Source organism: Planococcus citri, chromosome 3 (assembly GCF_950023065.1).
Source record: "Planococcus citri chromosome 3, ihPlaCitr1.1, whole genome shotgun sequence".
Lineage (NCBI taxonomy): Eukaryota > Metazoa > Arthropoda > Insecta > Hemiptera > Pseudococcidae > Planococcus > Planococcus citri.
Window position 1 is genome coordinate 52,174,904 of NC_088679.1, and position 24,516 is coordinate 52,199,419.

The window sequence follows — 24,516 nt, forward strand, 5'->3', positions numbered from 1 at the left end:
GCGGGCTAAAAACTCATTAACCGTGTAATAAATTACATCGCAATATGTTGAAAATTTCAGCGTTGCGGATATTTTAGTGCTTAAAAATAAAATTTTGGCAACGTGTTGTTTTCACTGTTAAATGAAACGTTTGTATGTACCATTGTACCATATACTAAGAGATTATATTCTGATAATTCAACGTTCATATATGATGTACATTGTACATACAATACCTTAAAGCTGAGTAGGTACCTATAATTCGAGTATTTGTAATTTTATTGAAGCTGCAACAGACGTACGTAGCTCTTAAATAACGTTACTTTATACTCAGCTTTTGTTTGAAACTTATATTGAAGGTACGTAGGTAACGTGGATACCTACATAATTTAATTTTTGAACATAAATAAAAGATTTTTCGGCAGGACCGTTATCAAGTCGGCTATAAAATCTTTATTATGTGACATAAAAAAAATACCTGCCTTTTATATGTATATTCCGTTGTCGGTACCAAATCTTTTATACGTGGCATTTGCGCGAATACCTACCTGCTATTTTATTTATAACGTAGGATTTTTCACTCACTGAAAATTATATATCAGTTTTTTTCATCTTTCTACAGATTTTTCCCTTTGAAAATATTTCTAATAATCCATCAAAGAAATAGGTACCTTTACCTACCTACTAAGCACCAACTATTCAATCAAACGATTTTGCAGCTATTTTTGCAGCGTTAAAAAATTGTAACACGTTTTGAGAATAGGACTCGTTAGACGATTTTTAAATTTGACGTTATTTCGTAAAGTCGATTTAAAAAAATTGAAAGTTTGCAAAAAAATACGATTTTTTTATTTAAAACATGAAAAAAAGTTTTGATTGGCGAAGTTGACCCATTTGACCCTTATTTTTACTTATCCGTTGAAAAAGTGGAAAACCCCCTCATCACTCGATGAAATGAACTCATCACAAAAATCAAAATTCAATAAAATAAACAAATTTTTATTTTTTTGCTAAGAGTGTAATTTTTATCAACTTTTTCATGAAATACGTCAGAAAGAGGTCAAAATACGACAACTGAATAAATTTAAACATTTTTTGATGTTCGAAATTGAAAATTGAATTTTTTCGAATTTTGATTAATGAAGTTTCAAGCTACCTATTCTTCAAAAATAAAAATTGTGTGTATTTTCTGTTAATTTGTGATTTTCTCCAAGTTCTTATAGGTCAGACAAAATATTGTAAAATCAGATATACGTCTAATTTTAAACATTGGATATTGATTACAGAGACATACTGTACCTAATGTTAGAATCGAAATGTCACATAGCTGTGCTAATTTTTTGAAATGTCTGATGAATAATGTAAGGAACTCAGTAGAAAGTGTCTTATATACCTACAGATTAGATAGGTATCTTACGTGGATCCGCATAAAGTTTTCCGAGTTCCTGAAAGTTGGGCAAAGGTACATATTATGAAGAATTCGATAATTTTTTTTCTGAGTAGGTACGTATTAAATTTTCAAAAGTCAGCGTCTTAAAATTCCACGTCTGGCGAATTTTGGTCTTAATGAATTTGGGACAGACATCAAACACCCCATACTTACCTAAACATTCGATGGAATTATTTCTCAAGTTTGTAGGTAGCAAGATTTTTTTTAGCAATAAACGACAAATAGAATTTCCATTCTTAAAAAATATTAAATGTCATAAAATAAATTGTTAATCGAAAATAAGGTTCATTTTGAATGGGTTCGTGTAAATACAGCTTCAATTATCGCACTGAAACATCTGTTTTCAATGAGATTTTATTTCAATATTACACAAGAATAAGTTTTCGAAGGGGGGGGGGGGATAAGAACAGAATAATTGCAGAACCAACGGAGGAAAAAATAGATACTGGAAAATCAAAACTTGCCAAATTTACGACCTTCAAGACGCGACGAAAACCCTTTTCAAGATTCTTTTCTTTTGCAAAAAAAAAAAAAAAAAAAAAAAAAGAAGAAGAAAAAAGGAAGAAAGAAAGAAGAAGAAAGCAGGAGTTAACTTACACAATACAGCAGGCTTGAGCAGTTTCGTACAATTTTTGGTTGTTTCTTTAAAATCTACCTTTAGATTTTTTGCAAATTATAATAGGTAGACGAAAAGTAACGACCAAAAAATAAATAACTGTATATATTTCGAAACCAAAATTAACAAGTCAAAAAAATGGGTCGGTGTTTTCGGTTCGTCGTGTATAATGAATTTTACTTAATTAATTCGTTTATTATAGAAAAAACTACGAGTTAATTGTTTCCACTCGTGTTGCATATTAGTCAAGTATGGAGTCGACAATGACCAAAAAAAAAAAACAGCAGTTACCCACAGCTACAGTATAAGTAGTTTGAGAAAATCACAAAATTTCACGACCAAATTTTCAAATTTTTTCAACTTATCAAAATGATTGAAGTACCTACATACTTAATAATACTGAAAAAAATTCAACATGGGTACATACTACATACTCAGTCAATTACTCGTACAAGCTTTGTATTTACTTTTTTCTGCATAATTATAGCTTTTAAAAATGAATATTATTCACGTGTTCTTTCATGGCCATGAACGGAATACCTGCTAATTAACTAGGTACTTTTTCAATCATTTACCTAACCAACGCAGCATCTGCAGGAACATTACTTCATTTCAAAACAACGAATATAATTTCACGATTCGAGATTTTCAATGAACTCATTTTTCCTGTTTAGAAATAATTCGATTACTTCTTCGGGTGCCTATATTTTATTCGACGTTTTAGGAAACTTTTTCCCTTTCAAAACTGAAGTGCTTCTTATACAATTTATACACAATAACATTATTTTGAAAAGTTTACTGTGAAAATAACAAAGTCAAAAATATCGTTGGTTTTGGAAAATTATTTCCGTACGGTTTTTGAGCACCACCCAAATCGGTATCCATCATAGATATAGACTACACGTAAAATACTTTTATAAATAACAAAGTCAACTAAATTTGATCGTTTAGGTATAATTCTTTTCTAATAGGTATAACTTTTTCTCATTCTTAGATATAATTTCATAAAAAGCTAAAGAGATCGTACCCTAAAGGTACTTTCGAGTTCTGTTTTCGTATCTCATCAACTAATTTTTTCTTCAACGGGTTTTCTCAACGCAAAAAAAGCGGAAAATTTTTCTTTTCAACATAGGCCGTTACAGTAGAAAAAAGACGTTTCCTTGAGAAAAACTAAACTACTCGTATAATAAATAAATATCGCGCGAGTAAATCGCATCAAGCAGGTAAGCGATGTTTCTACATGATGAAAATAAAAAATCACTTTTTATTCCAACAGTGACTTGGTAGGTACGTAGGTACGTACGTACTTGGAGAAAAAAAGAAAAATATTCTCAAGTGATGATTTACGAATGAAATTTTACAAAGTAAATCGAATCAATAATTGAATTTATTTCTCGCAATACCTTAAATTCTGCATTCCGACCTACCCGAAGAGAAAAAGAAAAACAATTATTTTATTTGTTTCAAGTTTCCAAGCGTTAAATTTAAAATTTTTGCAAATCTTACTTTTGAAGCCGCATTTTCAGACTTTATGTTTTCATACTCGCGTAAAGCAATCGTGGGTGTAGAAATTCTAGCTCATCTTTCAAGGTTTAGGTGCTAGGTAGTAGGTACCTACCATCTTGAAAAATTTCCAAAATTTTACCAAGCATTGTTCTTCATTATACCTACCTATTCTATTTCAGCATTGCTGTAGATAGGTAAGTATTTTACGATTTTTTTTCCTTTACTTCTAAGCAGCGAAATATTTGAGTAGGTACATACTTTTTGCAAAACACGAGATATCTTTGCTCACAAAATTGAGCATTCAACTGAAATGGTTGAGAAAATAAATTTTTGAAATATTTTCCATCTCGAAATTAAAGTTACTCATGTAACCCTGAAAGGTTTTCAACATGTTGCTTTAGTATACGAGTAGTTATACTTACCTGTATTGACGCGAAAAAATTTTCAAATTCCAATAATGTTTTCAATTTTCAAGACAGTTATGCCAATTAATATGTTGAAAGAAATTTTTCATAAGAAATTCGGTTTGCAGCAAAATTTATTTATCAATTTTTCAATTTTCTCAAATTTTCCTTCTCTGAAAATCAAGTTTAAAATGCTGAAAAAATTGAAAAACTTGGACTTTGTGGAAAATAGAATTTCCGATAAAAAATGCCTTCTATAGATATTTGCATATTTTTGTAAAATTAAAGGCGATATTGCAATTTGAAAATTTATTTAATATTTTCGTGCTTTTCAATGGCGATAAGAAAGCGAGTGTGAGAGGGGTCTTTCTCCTCTCGCATAAGAATTTATTCTGGGGCACATAATTTTTTGGGAGATTTTTTTAAAATTAAAAGGCTAAAGGAAAACCAAAAATCTGGAATTGGGTAATAACTATTAGAAGCGGTTTTAAGCCGCTTTAAGTAGCTCTGAAGCTCACAGAAAACTTTTGAAGATTACAATTTTTACGAAATATCATTCAATCAAGTCAGAAAGCTAAAATTTGGTACCTATATACGACACTTAGCTCCCAGATCAATTGTGAGTAGATAGTTTCAAGCTGTTTTGGAGCCTCTAACAAAATTTGAGATTTGAGAATTTGGAAACATTATGGAGGATGGAGTGCAGCCGGTCAAGCTAGTCAAGAACATGCAGATCCATCGATCGCTTTTGTAGGCGCCAAAAAAAAAGTTTATTTGGACGGTTACGAAAATGTTTTGGGATGATAGCTAATTTTTAAAATGTCTCGTGGGAGTCTCAGAATTGTTAGAGTAGAGTTGAGGAGCTCCACTGCTAGTCTTCGGAGAAAGAACGCATTTCTCTTCAGGTATTGGTCACTGGAGCTAAAGCTCAATTCTTAACAAGCTGGAGTTTGGTCAGTAAAAATGGGTAGCTTCTATATGCTACTAAAAATGACTTCCAAAATCGATTTGGTAGAAAAAAAGGTTGGAAAATGAGGCACATATAGATTTTACTTTTTCAACTCAATTAAATGAAATTTTTGGCCCAAATTTGATTTTTAATTTGAAAAGGGTATAGGAGGATAAGGTACGGTTTTGGGCCCAGAAATGGATTTCGACGAAATTCACACCAAAGGTTACCCATGATGAGAAGATACGCTCAAAAAATTTTCAGACCCCCAGACCTTTTTTTCAGGGGGAGAGGGGCCAAAATGTGTTTTTTAAACTTTATTTTCCAGTGTTTCGCCAAAAGTAGATAAAAATTTCGCGTTTTTTTGTATCAATTCTTAATGGTGAGGGGAAGCCCCTGAAATTTTTTCAAAATTTTTCGGACCATTTTTCACCAAATTGTGGCGTTTTGAAAATTTTGAGCGGCCATTTTGTAAAGAAGTTGCGGAGGTACAGTCACCATTTTTTTCCCTAAAATATGTTATTTAGTCAAGATTATACCATAAAAGTTTCAACGAGTTTGAGTTGGTGCAACATTGTCAAAAAAAATAAAAACTGACCACGCGTCATATTTGCCGGGGGTTGAGCATGATAGTCCACGGCGCTATCGTGGGAAGTAACGTAGCGTTCGCGCGCGTTACTGTCGTTCGTGGTTGTCTCGTAGTCCAGTCAAATAGGGGGGGAAAATGGGTGAACCACATACTCGTTATTCCAATCAAATATTTTTTGGTGAATATTGTCAGAAATGTCAACCCCCTCCCTTCATATATACCCCTCGAAATGACGTTTTTTCGTCTTATTTCATGTTTTTTAACAATGAAAATTGCGAGGAACAATTTTCTAAACATGTTTTTTGGATGTATTTACGACCCCTCAATATCATATATTTTTTCAAAATTTTTGTTTTGGCAGGTCCGTCATGGTGAAAATTTGAAAAAACGAATCATAGAGGGGTTAAAATGAGTATTTTGGAAGAATTAACTATTAATGAGTGAGGTGTCGTTTCCGCATGATTCGATACCACTAAGCACGAATATGACGTCAGATTTTCTGCTGCACTCATCAAGCCCCCCCCCCAAGTGTCTTCACTCCTTCAGCCTCCTCCTCAATTTTTAATATTTTTGAAATAATAGTTATTTTGATGATATTGGTGTTTTCATATGTTTCAAACCTACGGAGCACAAATTTTATGTCAGATTTTGTTTTGCACCTACCTGGCCTCTCCAGGGCCTCAGTCCCCTCCTCAATTTCTACTGTTTTTTAAACGGAACTACTTTTATAATATTGGTGTAGTTTTCAAGTGAACCGAACTACCCGAATGGAAATACAAACGTCAGATTTCGTTTTACTCGCACCCAGCCCCTCCGGAGCTTCTACAGGGGCTGGGTAAGTGTAAAACAAAATCTGACGCAACATTTGCGCTTGGGAGGTTCGAACGACACCAGTATCATAACGTCATTATGAGGGGGTAAATATGAAGGGAGGGGGTTGAAATTTCTTATGGGTACACCCCTTACAAATGTTTACAACGTACTTAAAAATGAGAAAAATCGGTTCACATGGGGCTGAGAAAATAATTTTTATTCCATTCCAGAAAAAGGGTGTTTTTCAAAAATGGGATGAGGGGGTCTGGAGATCTGAAACTTTCAATGCGGAAGTTCCTCGTTAAGTACCTTTACCTACCTAGTACCTACCTACCTAACATGCAAATATCAATCCAAAAGCTCACGGAGCCCATTTCTAAAAATTACGTCACTTCGAGGGATCGTAGCGCCACCCCCTTGGGGCTAGGGAGTTGGTTGATAGATCATTCGATAGGTATTTGAGAGGACATAAAATGATCACAAAGCTCATTCTACTCGAAAGTTGATATTTTAGAAGTTTTTAACGAAAATCTGATTTTGAAGGGGTGTGATCCACTGTGGGAGGGGTCGGGAGGATTTTAATATGTTGTTCACCACACTACTCTTGACAATATTCACCAAAAAATATTTGATCGGAATAACGAGTATGTGGTTCACCCATTTCCCCCCCTCTATTTGACTTGTCTACGAGACAACCACGAACGACAGTAACGCGCGCGAACGCTACGTTACTTCCCACGATAGCGCCGTGGACTATCATGCTCAACCCCCGGCAAATATGACGCGTGGTCAGTTTTTATTTTTTTTGACAATGTTGCACCAACTCAAACTCGTTGAAACTTTTATGGTATAATCTTGACTAAATAACATATTTTAGGGGAAAAAATGGTGACTGTACCTCCGCAACTTCTTTACAAAATGGCCGCTCAAAATTTTCAAAACGCCACAATTTGGTGAAAAATGGTCCGAAAAATTTTGAAAAAATTTCAGGGGCTTCCCCTCACCATTAAGAATTGATACAAAAAAACGCGAAATTTTTATCTACTTTTGGCGAAACACTGGAAAATAAAGTTTAAAAAACACATTTTGGCCCCTCTCCCCCTGAAAAAAAGGTCTGGGGGTCTGAAAATTTTTTGAGCGTATCTTCTCATCATGGGTAACCTTTGGTGTGAATTTCGTCGAAATCCATTTCTGGGCCCAAAACCGTACCTTATCCTCCTATACCCTTTGTCAAACTTCGAAAAATAATCATCTTTAGCTCCGGAAATTCTGTCTTGTTGGGTGTTTTCGCAGCTTGTTTTTTCAATGTAAAACTTGAATTGATAATCAGTAAGAGTGAGATTAAATTTGAAATTTGAGTATACTAAGCATAATGTAGGTAAGCTATTCGAAGCTATATTTTTTAAGGATCAAAGATTGGTCATTAAAACTCAAACAATACCTACGCTTGTATGTACTTACGTGGTACTTACCCACGTTATATCTACCTTCATAAATGTGATGGTACGATGAAATTTTTCATTAGAAAAAGGGATTGAAAATTTAACGAGTATAGGTAAGTTCATATTTTAAAAAACGATCTCTCAAAGGAAATCTGAGTAAACTTGAAAAGTGAATCGTTACCTACCTGTTAATGAATATTCTTTAATCATTCCACAATTAGAATATATACTTACCCAACAAAAACATCTATAATATCTCGTCGTTATCGGTTCACTATTATTTTTAATTGGATAAAATTCGTTAGATTAATCTTCTGAAAATAGTCGCGTATACCTACAGGTGCAGCGTGTGCAGTAAGTACAAGTAAGTAAATGATATTTTTAATGTTGAAAAATGTGATGTTTCATTAAATTCCCGGATGTATTAGCTGAAGTATCGGTCAACACCGACGTATACTTGGATGGCCATGAAAATACTATTTTGTACCCGCATAAATACGATAGAATAGAAACAAAAATGACACTTTTCTTATTAAAGTGATGTTATTATGGACATGCCATAATCTTGGGTTATTTTTTCTACAGAAATGAAGATGAACGTTGTTGGGTGAATATCTCTAAAACGTTTGTTTAAAAACTGAAAGAATTCAATGAACTCATTATTGAGGGGAAAAAGAATTATTTTTTGTATTATACGATTAATAACACTTAAATACCTACTGCACATGCGTTTTATTTTATTTTCTTACTTACGTATTGTTCTAAACAACGTATCTGCTATCTACCATTGTACCATAAGTATCCATTCCCAGTAAGTACCTATCTCTAAAACACGAATATGACGTTTTTTTTCAATATTTTTCATGAAATTGTTCTGATAATAACGAAGCGAAAGAAGAAAATACACATAATAAGGAAGCCTTAATAAAAAAAAAAACCAGTAAAAATGAATTGATTTCAAATTAAATCTGAGCATTTTTTTCAACAACAAAAAAAGTTGGAAGCTGGTGGCGTACGGCGTACCTTTTCTTTTGATGGGGGGGGGGGAGTAAAATGAAGCACTAGGTAGGTACTTTTAAGCTACCTAATAATGTTTCGTGAAACAAAATAACAATAATAAGAAAACACCCACAATAAATTAAGAAAATATAGGTATACCGTCTGAAAAAATTACTTAATTCATTTCACAAATCTACCTCCGATTGTTTTTGATGCAATGACAATGACTGAATAGATCGAGATACTGAAAATTGAGAATTTTTAATAAATCGTCCAGTTAAATTACTTTTTTTTTTTTTTTTAGTTATAATTACCTACATACGAGTACCTACCTACCTAGGCTATCATCATCTATCCTAGAACCAATGTAAAAACTACTACATAAAAAAATACATTTTCATCCGAAAATGTTCAAGCCAAGAGCTATTGCCATTCTAAGGAGGAAAAGAACAAAAAATATACCTACATCATCAACCTGGTGATATAAAATTAGGTAGGTATCTCAACTGACAGGAAATTTTTTGAACCGGACAAAGCTATAAATCGGAAGAGCATGCACAAATATATCACCAACCAAAATTTCAGATACTAAAGTGCATTTTTCGATTTTTGGTGAATTTTTGATCATCAAATGTGAGCCAAAAATGAGAAAAATTAATTTCACTAAATTTATCTAAAAACTTGAAATTTGGTATGTAGACCTACTTTATTTTTGACCCTCCTCCTCTCTTCGAAACAACTGGAAACAGTTTCGAATCATTACTTATTAGAAACAGGTAATGGAGTCTCCAGCAGATTTTTGAAAGTTGAAATTTCCATAAAATTTCCTTCAATGAAATTGCAAAGCTAAAATCAATTTCGTAGTCCAATTTCAAAATACCGAGTCGATTAGAAGTGGTTTCAAGCCATTCTGCAGCCACCAGCCATATTTTAAAAATTCCAGATTTTTGAAAAATTACCTTTTTTGGCTATGGCCTTTTCAGACCTTTTTATTTTCAAAAATTCATCAAAAATCGAAAAATGAACTGAAGCATCTTGTGTAAAAGAGCGAAAATCGGATACAAAATCCACAACTTTCTGGTGTTTAAAAAAGAATAACATTTACCTAGATACGAAAAGTATCGTGATATAGAACTAAGAGTTCAAAGAACTCACATCAAAACATAAACATGCCATAAGACGGTCAATAGGTGAATGAACTCGAATAAAAATAACGGTCAAACTAAAATTTACGTACATTTTAAGATTCTGAAATAGCCAAATTGTAATTAGGTAAATTTAAAAACCGCAGGAGGAGGTGGCGCAGACTATACAAAAACATTACGTAAACAAACGATTACAAATAACGTAACGATAACCGATAATATTTTGAATAACGAGATAAATGAATTAAATTCGCAACACATGTGAAAGTTTGGCTGGTGATAAATACATGCTCTTTCGATTTAGCTTTGCCCGGTTCAAAAAATTCTCAGTCAATTTAGATATGTACTACTCTTGTATACCTAGGTATTAAGTATTACATCGTTTAGAAGCAATAGATTCCCTAATTTTGATAGTTTTGCCAAAAAATTGACAAAGTGAATAAACCTGCCTCATGTGTCTCTTACACGGGCTGTCGGGTACGGAGGAACGAACCTTTAGAATGAGATGGGTAACTTTAAATACATAAGTAACAATGAATGTAGTAGAAATAGACACTTTTCTCAAACCCTGTGAAACATAAGACATAGGTAACATAATTATGTAAGTATTTCAATTTTATATCCCTGGAGCCCCCTAATACTTAGTAAAACATTACAAACAATCATACCAGAATAAAAGAAGTGGAGCGCACAATTTTTTTTAACATACCTACTTATGATTCTAGAACAACATCAACTTCATTGCCTACTTCCATATTTTAAACATAGTTTGTTTATTGTTTATTCATATGCGTTTCACATCGTCACAATGACCGTGAAAATAGAACTGAACCCCTATCGATTAATCAATGTGTCTTTTTCAGATGCATTTAATAATTCCAAAAAGCTCTGCATGTTGAATTGACCTTCCAAATTTTGGTTCCAGGCCTACTCGGAAGAGTTATAATACTTACTTAAATCCATTTAAAAATGACAATGTTTCGCTTGGCAAACAAAATATGTCTGTATAGTACCTACAGTCTGTTTTATTTTTATTTTTTACTCATATATGTATATCAAAAGAACGATTGGATTAGGCCATCTACATAATGTTTGTATAAGTCACAAAAAAAAAAAAAAAAAAAAAAACGTAAACTGCTCCAAGTGATTAAAATAACAAATCTAGTCTTTAGCCATATAAAAAAATGAAGAAATTATCACGCCTGCTGATTAATGATACAATTCTCTCATTCTTTATGAAATATATAAACATAGACACCGAAGATGCATATCAAGTATTACTTAGCTACCCAGGGGCTACGACTTGCTTTTTTTTTGCAAAAAAACGAAACTAAAAATGATGAAAAACGAGGCGAACCTCGTAATTACTCTATAATCGCAAACACCCGCGGTAGGTATCTAAGTACTTTATGTGCAAAATACGTGTAGATATTCGACTCTTGAAAATGATGAAAATTCAGTTTCAACGCTCGAAGCTTCCTGTATTTTTCGAATTGATATCTCTCCTCTTTTTAAATTCCTCTTTCATCCGTATCACCGGAGACTTTCAATTCCAATAAATTCCTAAATTCCCGAACGTTGTGAAAAAACATTTTACGCGACAACGAAACTTACCAAAATATTGAGAGAATCAACACAACTCGCTTTACTCTGAAGTAACGACATAACTCTATCATTTACTGACAGCAATGTAGGTGATAGAAATTTATCGCGAATGAAAATTAATTCCCCTTGGCGCCAAAACGGTAAAAAACAATGAACATTTATTCTCAACTAGAGTTATAGTTACTCACGAAAATGTTTTGAAAAAAGACTCGTCTTTAAGTAGGTACGTGTTTCTAAATTCGTCCCCAGTAATAATCAAAAGAGGTCAACGAATTCAAAATATAAACTTCACATTAGTTGAATAATACGTCTTCATTTTACAATGTGAAAATAAATTTACGCGATTTCGAGCGTTTCCATATCTAGTCTACCAAAAGTACCTACTACCTACCTACCTATAAAGGATTCTAAAGTTTCCTTTTTTCTCCCATGAAAAAAAATTATCATCATTTTAACGAAAAATCTTCTCAAAACCGGTGACAAAAATACGAGTAGGTCTCGGTATAGCACATAAAAGTAAATAAAGAATCGTATTGACCGCGACCGACGACGCATAACACTGGGTAATTTGCAGACACACTCGAATATCAAGTTAGCAACTTTTCAGAGGTGAAGGTTCTCGAGTAGGATGATAATACTTGGGTTTATTTTATAGTTTAGTTACCTACTCGTATTCTTCATTGACGATGAGAGAGATAACGCCGCATAACAATAAAATCGAATTGGATCTCGAATTCACGATACGTTGACCGATTTTTATCCTTAGGTACGGTTTACTTTGAGATTGGTCGAATTAATTTTACAATGAATTTATGTTAATTGTAGAAAAATATAACGCTACTTTAATACTTTTTTCGTCAAACTCCTACTTGAGCATTCTGTTGGCATAATTTTGAAATTTACCAAGTTCGATACATATTTTAAATGATTCTCGCTGTCCTTTGATCATTGATAGGTTACATACTAATATTATTCCTACATACAAGAATCTACATCGAAATGACCATCAGAAGAAAAATACTACCGATGCGGTAACCGACCATGAAATACAATTGAAATTGGCATCGAAATTTATTCATATTTAATCAGCTATAACCGTATAGACATAGAAATATAAAATAATTAGAAAAAACATCTTGCGCAGTTCGCAAGATTAACCGACTTTGCTACAAAAATTTACCAATTTACCAAAAATAACCCCAGAAATTTATAACATTTACCTCAGTAATTTACCAGACATTACCTCAAAATTGACCAATTTACCAAAATTTACCAATTTACCAATTTACCAAAATTTGCCAAAATTTGCCAAAATTTACCAATATACCAAAATTTACCAATTTACCAAAATTTACCAATATACCAAAATTTACCAATTTACCAAAATTTACCAATTTACTAAAATTCACCAATTTACCAAAATTTACCTAAATTTACCAATATACCTACCAAAATTTACCAATATGCCAAAATTTAACAATTTACCAAAATTCACCAATTTTCCAATTTACCAAAATTTGCCAAAATTTACCAATATACCGAAATTTACCAATTTTCTAAAATTTACCAATTTACCAAAATTTATCAATTTTACAAAATTTACCAATTTACCAACATTTACCAATTTACCAAAAATAACTCCAGCAATTTACCAACATTTACCTCAGTAATTTACCAGACATTACCCACTAATTTACCAATTTTTCAATTTACCAAAAATTACCCCAGCAATTTACCAACATTTACTTCAGTAATTTACCAGGCATTTTCTCACTAATTTACCAATTTTTTACCGACTTTTTTAATTACCCCAGTAATTTACTGCCAAAGGTTTTTACCAATTTACCAAAATTTACCAATTTACCAAAAATAACCCCAACAATTTACCAAAAATAACCCCAACAATTTACCAACATTTACCGCAGTAATTTACCAGACATTACCCCACTAATTTACCAATTTTTTATTACCCCAGTAAGTTACTTCCAAAGGTTGACACCAATTCAACAAAATAAATTACCCCACTAATTTAACAATACCAAAAATTACCACAGCAATTTACTAAAATTTACCAATTTACCAAAAATTACCCCAGTAATTCACCAACATTTTCAACCAACTTTATTGAAAAACTGAAAATTACCCCAGCAATTTACGAAAATTTACCAATTGGAATACCAATTTACCAAAAATTACCCAAGCAATTTACCAAAATTTTCGACTAACTTTAATTACAAGTAATTCACCAAAAATAACTGATCATTTTATTTACTAAAAATTACTATTAATTCGCCAAAAAAAATTATCAAAAGTTACTGGCTATTTACCAAAAACTTGATGTTTTTTGTTTAAACAAAAATTACACTAAAAATTTTTGAAAAATTTTGATTTTTTATGGCAAAAAAATTTTGGACGGATAAAATTGGCAAAAAAATTAACAGAAAATCAACAAAAAATTTTGCCTCTTGACTCACGCGGGATTCGAACACCCGACCTCCGGCGCACCAATCTGCAACCTACACACCCTAACCACCCGATCTGTTTGTTGGGGGTGAGCCGTTTTCGAGATATAATGGTTTACACAAATTTCAGCTTATCCATAACGTTGAAACACACTTAAACGTTCATATCTCGTAAACGGCCGAATCGATTTCGACCAAATTAAAAATTTCTCTAGTTCAGTATCAAAGCAATATTTTGCCATCATCAGTTTTGACTTAAAGTTCGGAGCTTTTGAGTTCAGCCCGGCACAAATTTATACATAAATTGATATACCTATAAATAAATATATAAATATTCTAGGGGGTAAACTCGTAACTTTTTTATAGATTAACCAGCAAACTCATAACGTTTTGGCAAACTCGTAACCTTTTTAGGACGTGACTTTTCGATGAGGTGCCATATGAATCTAGAAGGTGTGGGGAGTCTTCTGGCAAAGTTTGAGCAGGGACGTGAGATTGCTGTTTATACACTTTCTCTTTTGACTCAATTTTCAAATGAGTGCATAGCCTAATTATTATGTACTAGGACATAAGGAAAAGGTGTTTATTGCCAAGAATGCCAATAATCATTTTTTAAGTTCTGTTTGGTGATTCTGGTGGTTGAAGGTCTCCTCTTTCACGTCGCGTGGTCAAAAATCGCCTAAAATGAATTTTTGACTGCTCAATTTTAATTTAGAGCTGATTATACAGGTCCGAATTTTCGTGTTTTTCAACATTAACATTGATTTTACGAGGAAAGTATGCATCCTATGAAAAAAATGCCATGAAGGAAATTGTAGAGCATAAAATTTCCTTTCTGCTCAGAGCTGGTTATTTTTTTGTAGGATGCTTTGTTAAAAATCTATTTGCGAAAAACAGAGATGTATGGGACTTTTTAAAAAAAAGCTTTTCTAAAAAATTGATGTTTCGGCAATGAGATACCTCTCCACAGGTGACCCAAAAATCAAGTTAACGAATATAACGCGGCCTAACATCGAGTACTATCAGGCCTATGGGGTGACGCGTCGAGCGCATGCACAGCAACGAAGTTACAGGTGGGACGTGAGTTTGTATTTTATACAAAACGTTATGAGTTTACCTGTATGCGGCTATATATATAGATATGCAAACGGTACCTCTACGTCACCTTTTATATACTCACGCGTTCTCTTCGTCACCGAAATCGGTGACGGAGGCGTTTTGCCGGTGACGAAGACGTTTCCCTGTGTATACCAAGTCCAAACGGTTTGTTTTCCCCTGAAACGTAAAAGGGGAAAAGTTTGTCCGGTGACGAAAAGGTCATGTATACACCTACTGTATACAGATTTTAAAAATTTTGTTCCATCAACACTGACATACCCTCGACGTCACCGCATATAAACAGTACCTTTTGGTCACCGCCTTTTTAAATGCTCCCAGTTGTGTTATATTTTCGTATTCGTAGCCAGTGTAGTTGTAATCTATTAGGCAAGGCAGCAGGTGACAATTTGGTATAGTCAATATCTTTTTAAATACACAAGGTCACGGAAGAGATCAGTTTATAATCGGAGGCAAATTGGTACCATTCTCGTAAATTTTTTTTGTATAAACTTAAAACATGTAAATCAAGTGGGGAAAAGAGTATAAGCACTATTATAACTGTGCTGGTTACGAATATGAAGTAAATACACCTCCGGAGGCATTTAAAAGCCTGGTGACCAAAAGGTACTGTTTATGTACGGTGACGTCGAGGATACTTAGGTCCATATATATATATGTATATATATAAACTTATCTCGTTTTGCGCCATATGTCTTATCGTGATCAGCACACTTCAATTCGTCAAGAAAACCCACCCCCACCCAAATCCTCAACCATCATGACAAATACAATACCTTGACTTTCCGTTTCACGGCAAAGTCGGTAAAACACAATTATTAATTTCAGGTCAAGTCACCCGAGAGAGAATTTTTTTTCTAAAGTACCTATAGCGAAGTACCTATTCTTGAAAATAACCACAGTTGTTTTTGGTGGTCAAGGTAATATGTATCGCCATGGCACAAAACTGGACGAAGAGGAATCGAAAGAGGATCCCAAAATACATCACCAGCAAAAATTTCGGGCACTGAAATTAATTTTTCGATTTTTGGTGAATTTTTGAAAATTTAAATTTGGCTTAAGTATTTCTTAGGAAAAAATGATCAAATCGACATAAAAGGCTAAAATTAGGTTTGTACCCTATTTTTGACCTCCCGAGTCCATTAGTGTTGGTTTCAAACCGTTTTGGCGCCCCCAGCGAATTTTAGAATTTTCTAGTTTTCGAAAAAAAATAAAACTCTGTACCTACAGGGAAAGTTAAAATGAAAATTCAGCACTTACATAAACTCAGAGTTATTTTTTTGGCGATCCTTTCGATCGATTCAGGTACAATGGTACATATTTTCAAAATATTTCTTTGGATTTGAATCGGCACAAAAAGATTTTGAAAATATGAGCCCAATTGATCGAGAGGATCACAAAGGTGATAATAAATCCGTGTTCATAATGTAAATTTCATTCTCATCATCTCATCCATAGCTGGCAAGAATTTTTGTGGGTTGGCAGCATTGAATTAATTTATTTTAATATAGCTCTCAGCGCTGCCAACTCACAGAAATTGTCGCCAGCTACCATATGCCCAATATTATTGAAAACCCTGCATTGTTTCTTTCAGGCCCAGAGCCAGCATAAGGGCGGCGTCCTGGCTGGCAAAACGATTTGCCCTAGCTGGACGAATTCACAAATTTCTCCTCTTTCAAACAAATTTTGATATCATTTTTCCATTTTTTGCAATTTTCCATTCAAAATAATTGCATATTCAAGGTGTCTCACAGGTTCTACGGGTCCTACTAAAGTCCTACTTTTTCTCAAAAGTCCTTTTAGTCCTACTAAAAGTCTTATTTTTCAACAATTCTATCCAAAAGTCATACTTTTTCTTCAAATTTTCAATTTTTACCGGTTTTTCGGAATTTTGAACAAATTTTGTAGAAAAGGGCTCATTTGTCCACTTTTTTAGATTTTGAATTACCTACACATTTTTGAGAGCTTTTGTCCTCGCTTCGCTCGTGCTATTTGCATCTTCTTTTCTCGCATAGAAAACTCAGGTATTGTTCAAATTCAAGAAATGTTCAAAGTTTGAATGAGAAAAATAAACTTCCCACTCCATAAAGAAACTTTTAATTTTTACTTCTCAAAACATGATTGAATTTTTGAAATCTTTTGGCCTCGCTTCATTTAGGATTATTTGCTTTTCTTTTTCAAGTTTGAAATTCTTAAAAAAAATAATCATTCGGATTTTTAAAAATTTTGAAACAAAAATAATAAACTTCTTCATATGTATGTCATAAGTATAAGAAAACATCGTTTTCATACCTTTCATAATACTAATTCTCGGGATTTGCCCTCGCTTCGCTCGGGTCCGTTTGCTTTTCTTTTTTCAATTTTAAATTTTCCAAAAAAATCATCATTTAAAATAAGTATTTTAAAATTTTGAAGCAAAATAATAAACTTTTTATAAGTAACTTATCACACACAAAAAAAACGTTGTTTTATACCTCTCAAAATACTGACTTTCCACAACTTTTGCCCTCGCTTCACTCGGGCTCATTTGCTTTTCTTTTTTAATTTTAAATTTTTCTAAAAAAAAAAAGTCATCATTCGAATACCATCGTTTTTAGAAATACTGATTCCCAAGGGCTATGACTGCTTGAATTATTAACCAAATACCAAAATTCGTGACACCCCCCCCCCCCACAACTCATAAATTTTGGTAAATTTTCATGCCCTGGTTACAATTGAGGAGCGATATTCCAAAACACCCCTTCGTGCATTTTTTTCGAATTGCGTTTTTAAAAATAAAAAGTGTTCCAAAACGCACTTTGTCCATTTTTATTGAATTTTTTTTAGCGGTATCTGGTGGATGAAGTGTATAGCTACACTCCTAACATCATAAATTCACCCAAATAAAGTTTTAAACCCACCTAAATAGCCAATTTACCAGACTAAAATTTTTTTTTTTTATGGACATAGGGCGTTTTGGAATATTGCTCCTCAATTCCATCTGCCCTGACTGAAAAAGTCCTGGCTACGGGTCTGGTTTCTTTTAAAGTCGCAACGTTGAAGTATAGGTTAGGTGCCTATTTTTTTTACTGGAATACTTCCAAGACTGACATTTTTGAGTAACGGCAATGGGATTTGATCTTGGATCACATTAAAGGGAACAGGAGAGGAATTTAATTTTTTTTATCAAAACACAAGATTTTAAAATACAAATTTGTCAAATCAAGAAGTAAAATTATAATTAAGTTTAGTAGACCGTCTTCCCCATAAAACTGTACAAAATAAATTTATTAGTTTCCAGATACGCTATTCTGAAGTTAGAATTCAACCACAAGTATATATAACTTGTTATGTCAGAAAAAAAAACTCGATTTTAGTCGCACAAAATTTTTGTCAGCTAAAGTCTCCGAGGACTCCTTTCCTCGCATAATTTAACTAGGTAGATACCTACTCATTATTTGATTCTCGCGCACACTTATCATGGAAGATCAAGCTTCTCAAAAATGGTTTCATTTATTCAAATTTCCAGATTTCGATGAATAGATAGGCATGGCAGTAAGTAAACGTACTTACTTATGTACATTCAAATTATTCTAGTCATATGTAGCTTCTCTCTATTTGTATAGTACACCTAACTATAACCTATAATTTCTGCAAGAAAAACTTTTTTTCTATCGTTAATTTATTTTAAACCAGTTCAAAACTACGTGTTTGCAATTCCTAGAAAATTAATGATATGAAATGAAAAAACCTTCGTTTCTAAAAAAGTTATACTTATACCTATGCCTGAATGAGGTTTAAAAATAATTGTTTTCTTCATTCAATTTTTTTTTCGATAAGCTAATTGAGAGAAGCCATGGTTGGAGGAAATTCCCATAAACACGTGCACGCATAAGTACCTACGTATAGCAGTAGCTCTGTGCCAATAAATACGTATAGGAATTCTAGATAGTGACAAAGAAATTTTCAACTGCATTTGTAGAAAATACCAACATATGGTAGGTAGATGGACTACTGAGCTATCAGCTACTTAATATGTACTTACACGTGCAATAAAAATACACAATACGAGAATATATTTGTTACCTTCGTGGATATAGGTATATGTACTTGTGAGAAAATATTTTTAAAACTCTTTAGAACTTTTCATCAGTGATATGTATACTTAATATAATTTCTATTCCATAGGGTACTTATATCAATCGTTCTTTTAGAAGATATCACAAAAGGTACCCATAAAGAAAAGGTCACTATCAAAACTTTAGAAACATCAGAAATCTATCCTTTTTTATTTCACTAAATTTCTTTCTACGTGAGTTTTCCAGTGAGACGTACAAAAAATTGTGGAATAAAAATTATGATTGATTTTCAAAGTCGTAGGTATAGGTCATATAGGTACTAGGTACAACTCTAATTTGAAACTAATTTTGATTACTTATACGAAGTAGGTACTTGGGTAATGGAAATAGGTTGCAAACCACTGAATTATTGATTTAAAACATTATCCATTCATTATAAATACCTCTTCGTCTATTGTATTTCCACTACTTAAACAAAACACTAGAATTTGTCTTTTCAATTAGAATTTGTCGAGAAAAGAAATACTTGAAAGGGTGCTTTACGTCTTCAGGTGTTACATAACCAAGAAGTTACAACTGTTACAAGGCATAAATCGCGTCTTTCAAATAATGTACCTAAATCAAGGTATTTTTTAAAAATTTTAAAAATTGTGATCGAAATTTTGAACTTGAAAAAAATTTCCCCCGGCGAAGAAAGTGAAAGAAGATATTTGTAATATTTCAAGCAAAAATCAGAAAGCTCAACTTTATTGAACAATTTTCTATTGAAATTATTATGTGTCATCCTGGCTGTATATTTGATAATATTTGCACCCAGAAGAAACACCATCCCTCTCACTTGGCTTCTTCTTCTACCTATTACAAGATAAGTAGGTACTCGTAGATGTAAGTTAGGTACGATATGCTGGCATCTGCATTTTGTTAATGCATCATTGTGAGTGCGAGCACAAAAATAAGCATAAAAAGGCACGTATTCATCACATATCTATCTATAGCTATACGCTATACTTGTTTCAAATTTAAATAATAAAGTAAAATATTTCTTACCTGAACCACAGTTCGTATACTTCTTTTGGTAACGCGGACAACAGGAGCAGCAAATCAGATATGGCTAAACTAAATAGATAAAAATTGGTAGCAGTGTGCATATACTTATTGTAAAATATCACGATACACGTACTCACATTACCGATAAGACCGGAAACAAAAATTAAACTATAAAATAAGGTCATTGGAATGATTATGTACAAAGAATCGCGACTAGAGACATTTTCGGCTGAAAATGTACTTGTGAAATTACTTAATGAAATCGAACTCGTAAAATCACTCAAATTACTCGACTCGGTGAAATTATCAGGTACCACGTAAGAATCGGTCATATACGAAGTTGTATTATTTGAATACATTTTCTTGAAAAAAAAAATATTAATAAAAAAAACACGTGTTTGTTTTTCAAGTTAACATGTTCACAAACGGATCACCACGTTCGCGAATCCGATTAGTTTGGTAATTAGCGCCGGCTCAACGACGACGATGATACGAATGGTAATAAAATCCGGCATCGCAGTTGCATTTTTTTATTCAACTATAAATTAAATTTTGGCGCGATACGTGCAATATGCGTAAGATGACGACGGCACACATGTCTTACGCGATTAACAACAATCACAGCGAACTTTTTAGCCGAATTCGAGTATCAAAGTAAAATACCTACTTAGGTAATTAACGCGACAAAGTCGAGTTGAAAAGCGCACCACGTAACTCGATAAATTTACAAATTGCGAGCAATGTCATTGTCACGATATTTTTCAATATTATACATATACACACGATTTAATTTTACACCACAACGATAATACTTAATTTTAGATTTTTTAATACACAACGCCGAAAATTAATAAATTAATAAATTCAATCAACGCGCGTGTAGTTGGTATCGAAAACACTTAAAGCTGGTTAACTTGTTTTCGATACAGCCCATCAAACCGACACTGCTAAATTTTTCGTATCTGATAAAACAAATGTTAAAAATCTGGCTTTCCTTCAGTTTATTAAACTGGTTTATCGAACGCCGCAGACTTCACAGTGCTCGCCATCGTAACTAGGAATTTAAAGTTAGTCGAATCAACCGGTTGTAACATCTTATACATGAACGAGTGATGAATTCCATACCTGCAATTAAAATGCTACACGTTAACGAATACGTTATAAATAAAATAACGCCGCTAATATTAAATAGCCTTACATGATCGTAATAAAGAGGCAATTATTTAAGCCATTTATTCAATTTTTTTTTATCACCGTTTAAACCAAACTCTCTGATAAAGACTGGTCAACCAGAGTTGGTTATCTTATACCATATAGACGATCAGGTCATTTCGATAGTGGTCATATGGAGACAAATCCTTAAAAGTGTATACAATTGGTACGACTTATATGTACCTGCCTACCTGCCTGCCTACCTACCTACTCGCTACTGGTCGCGACAACTGACTAGTCGAACACTGACCAGTCAACATTCTGCCTATGGCGAAAAGCTACAGGTTTTTAATAACTGTCATTACGAGAATATCATCTGAATTGCTAATTAGTTCTTGCCTCGAGTGCGTTTTATACCAAAATTATCTCTATAGGTACTAATCGCGTTTATGAAAATAACAATAACAAAAACATCAGCGATGCGATGACCGATTATTCGGTCAAAATTTGTTCGATCTTATTCGCTCTTTCGAGTTTGAAGTCCACCTTTACATCATTAGCTCGATTTTCCCAAAGAGGATTAGAACTCATGTATCAACTTCCTTGTTTTAAGCTTCGGAGAGATATCTGAATTGTATTGGTTATTAATAGAGTATAGTTACGAGTACCTACCCATTTTGTATCGCTAATGCAAATTAAATTCTGCCGGTTGGTCGAGACAGAGAGAGATAGGTAAACCAAACTCCAAAGGCCGAATCTCAATGAATACCGCCCATGCTCAAGACTGCATTATGAACTATACAGACCATCAACTCACTCGTTCATCGTTCCAGCCCCAGGAAAAAACATACCAACAAGTGTTTTGCTGAGTTTTTGGGCAGAAAATTAAGGATTTCACGGCTCATTTTCATTTTAAAAACTAAAATGAATAGGCACCAGTGGCGTAAATACGGGGGGGGGGACAAAATCCCCCCCAGACACCCTGAAAAAATGTATTTTTCGCTCGCGACGGCTGTTTTTGTATAATATCTTGTATTTTGATATCAAAATCCCTCCCAAAAGGGGTGTCGAGTTACACTACTGATAGGCACCTACCTACTACCATAATAGTACATCGAACTGGACTGAAAAAAGAAATGTAATTGTGATTTTGACCTTTATAAAGATGGTTTAGTCTATATTCTTACAAGTAGACGGTGGTTTGATTGAAACTCCCATAACCAAAATTTCAGCTGCTGAAATTGCTATTGTTTAATTTTTGGCGAGTTTTTGAAAATTTAAGACTGAACTACCAGAAAAAACCCTACCCTCCTACCTGTGGAGCTATAATATATTTATGGGGCTAAAACCGGTTCCAATTCACGTTTTTTGCGATTTACTCCGAAAATATTAGGTTTACGAGAAAAACTACCATGACTAAAAATGTTCCCCTTCAAATTCTCGACAATTTTTTATTACGCTCAATACCCATCCTTCAAGAGGGGTGCCTAAAAAAAAGGGATGGAAAGAGTAGGTGTTTTAAAAAAGATCAGTTAAATAATTGATCAAAGTTACCACTTAATATCATTCGTTTTGGCTGAAATTTTTTTTACAAAGTCTTTTTACCCAACTATTAATCACACCACCATTGATTGGTCTTCAACCCTCCCCAAGGGTTGGTGGGGCTGCTTGATTTTTCAAGTAACACACAGTTGAATCATATATTTGAAAAACGAATCTGGACATGCGATATATCGAATAGTATGTTTTCGAGGTCGCTAAATACGAATACCAACTTATTTTCTGGGTCCAACTCCTCAAAGCCCCTTTGTGCCCCGAAAAGGGGGTCAAAATTTGGAAAAATCGTGAAAAGTCGAGTGATATATCGAATGGTATGTTTTCGAGGTTGCTAAATACGAATACCAACTTATTTTCTGGGTCCAACTCCTCAAATCATCAAAAAGTAGAGTGATATATCGAATGGAATGTTTTTGAGGTCGCCAAGCACAAATATGAACTTATTTTTTGGGTCCCACCCACACAATGTCCCTCTGTGCTCCAAAAATGAGTCAAATCTCGAAAAATCATGAAAAGTCGTGTGACTCATTAAATGGTATGTTTTCGGGATTCTATTTTGAAATATTTTATCAATTTATTAGTTTTTCCAGCAAAAAAAAAAAAACAATATAAATAATTATTCTCGATCGATTTAAGGAGTTTATGCACATTTGGATCGATTTTCAGGTCGACACCTCAAGTGCGTGTTTTTGACCAGCATTCTTCATCATTAATCATTGAAAAATACTTACTATACCTAAGTATATATTATATAGTTGATAATGTTCGTTAAAAATACGAACTCGTGGTGTCCGCCTGAAAATCAGCTCAAATGTGGATAAGCCCACTCTTCAACCAGATCAACGATAAGCCACAACTTGGTTTTTAGCTGCCCGAAATGAATTTCCACGCATTCTATTTCAAAGTTTCCCCAAAATCGTGTTGTAGGCACCAGAATTGTCTGAAATGATGAAATTCGGTTCGAAGGAGTTGATATACGATTTACCTAAGTTTCAGGATTATTTTCTTTCATTTTTACTGAATTAGGTTATAAATTTTTTTTTTGAAACATAAATAAATAAAAATAGTCAACTTTTAAATTTTCAAAAATTTGCAAAAAATCGACAAATCAGTTTGGACAGCTGAAATTTTGACTGTTCCCGAAAACCTCGACCCCGTTGAAATCGTAAGCGGACACCTCGAGACATCACCCCAAAAAATTGATTACCTCACTCAAAAGGAATAAAATTTAAAAATTCTTTTCTACCCAGATAATTGATCTAATAAATTATCTATTTTTATTGGTGAATTTAGAGCAGAATAACGATGACTTTTACTTTGATGGCCTCATAAATTGACATCTTCAGCACCTAATTTTTAACGGTTCAAATTTATCACCTCAAAAACGCATTTGAAATTTGAAATTCCATTCCAAACTCTCACACAAATTTTTAAAAATAAATTAAAAATAGAATTCAGTGCGAATCTGCTCCAAAAAAAGCATTTTGAAATCATCTTGAAAAAATTAATTTAAAACACTCTTATGAAAAAATTTGTTCAAAATCAACACACAAAATTCATTCAAAGTAATGCAAAAAAATTCATCTGAAATCAACATAAAAACACTCACTCATCACCAAAAAAATCA

At 33.2% G+C, this 24,516-nt stretch overlaps 1 protein-coding gene across 2 annotated transcripts in view; it reads right to left on the reverse strand.

Annotated features, from left to right (window-relative positions):
* Positions 1 to 24,516, reverse strand: part of LOC135840200 (pyrokinin-1 receptor-like) — a 99,728-nt gene that overhangs the window by 39,989 nt on the left and 35,223 nt on the right. The window contains exons 1-2 of one of the 2 annotated variants that reach the window (XM_065356601.1): positions 21,379 to 21,520; positions 20,181 to 21,305 (exon numbers count right to left, since the gene is read on the reverse strand). In XM_065356601.1, coding sequence (XP_065212673.1) covers positions 20,181 to 20,539 — 359 coding nt within the window. In that variant the 5' untranslated portion in view covers positions 20,540 to 21,305; positions 21,379 to 21,520. Of the gene's footprint in view, positions 1 to 20,180; positions 21,306 to 21,378; positions 21,521 to 24,516 lie in introns of those variants that run through there. The other variant, XM_065356600.1, reaches the window with a different exon arrangement.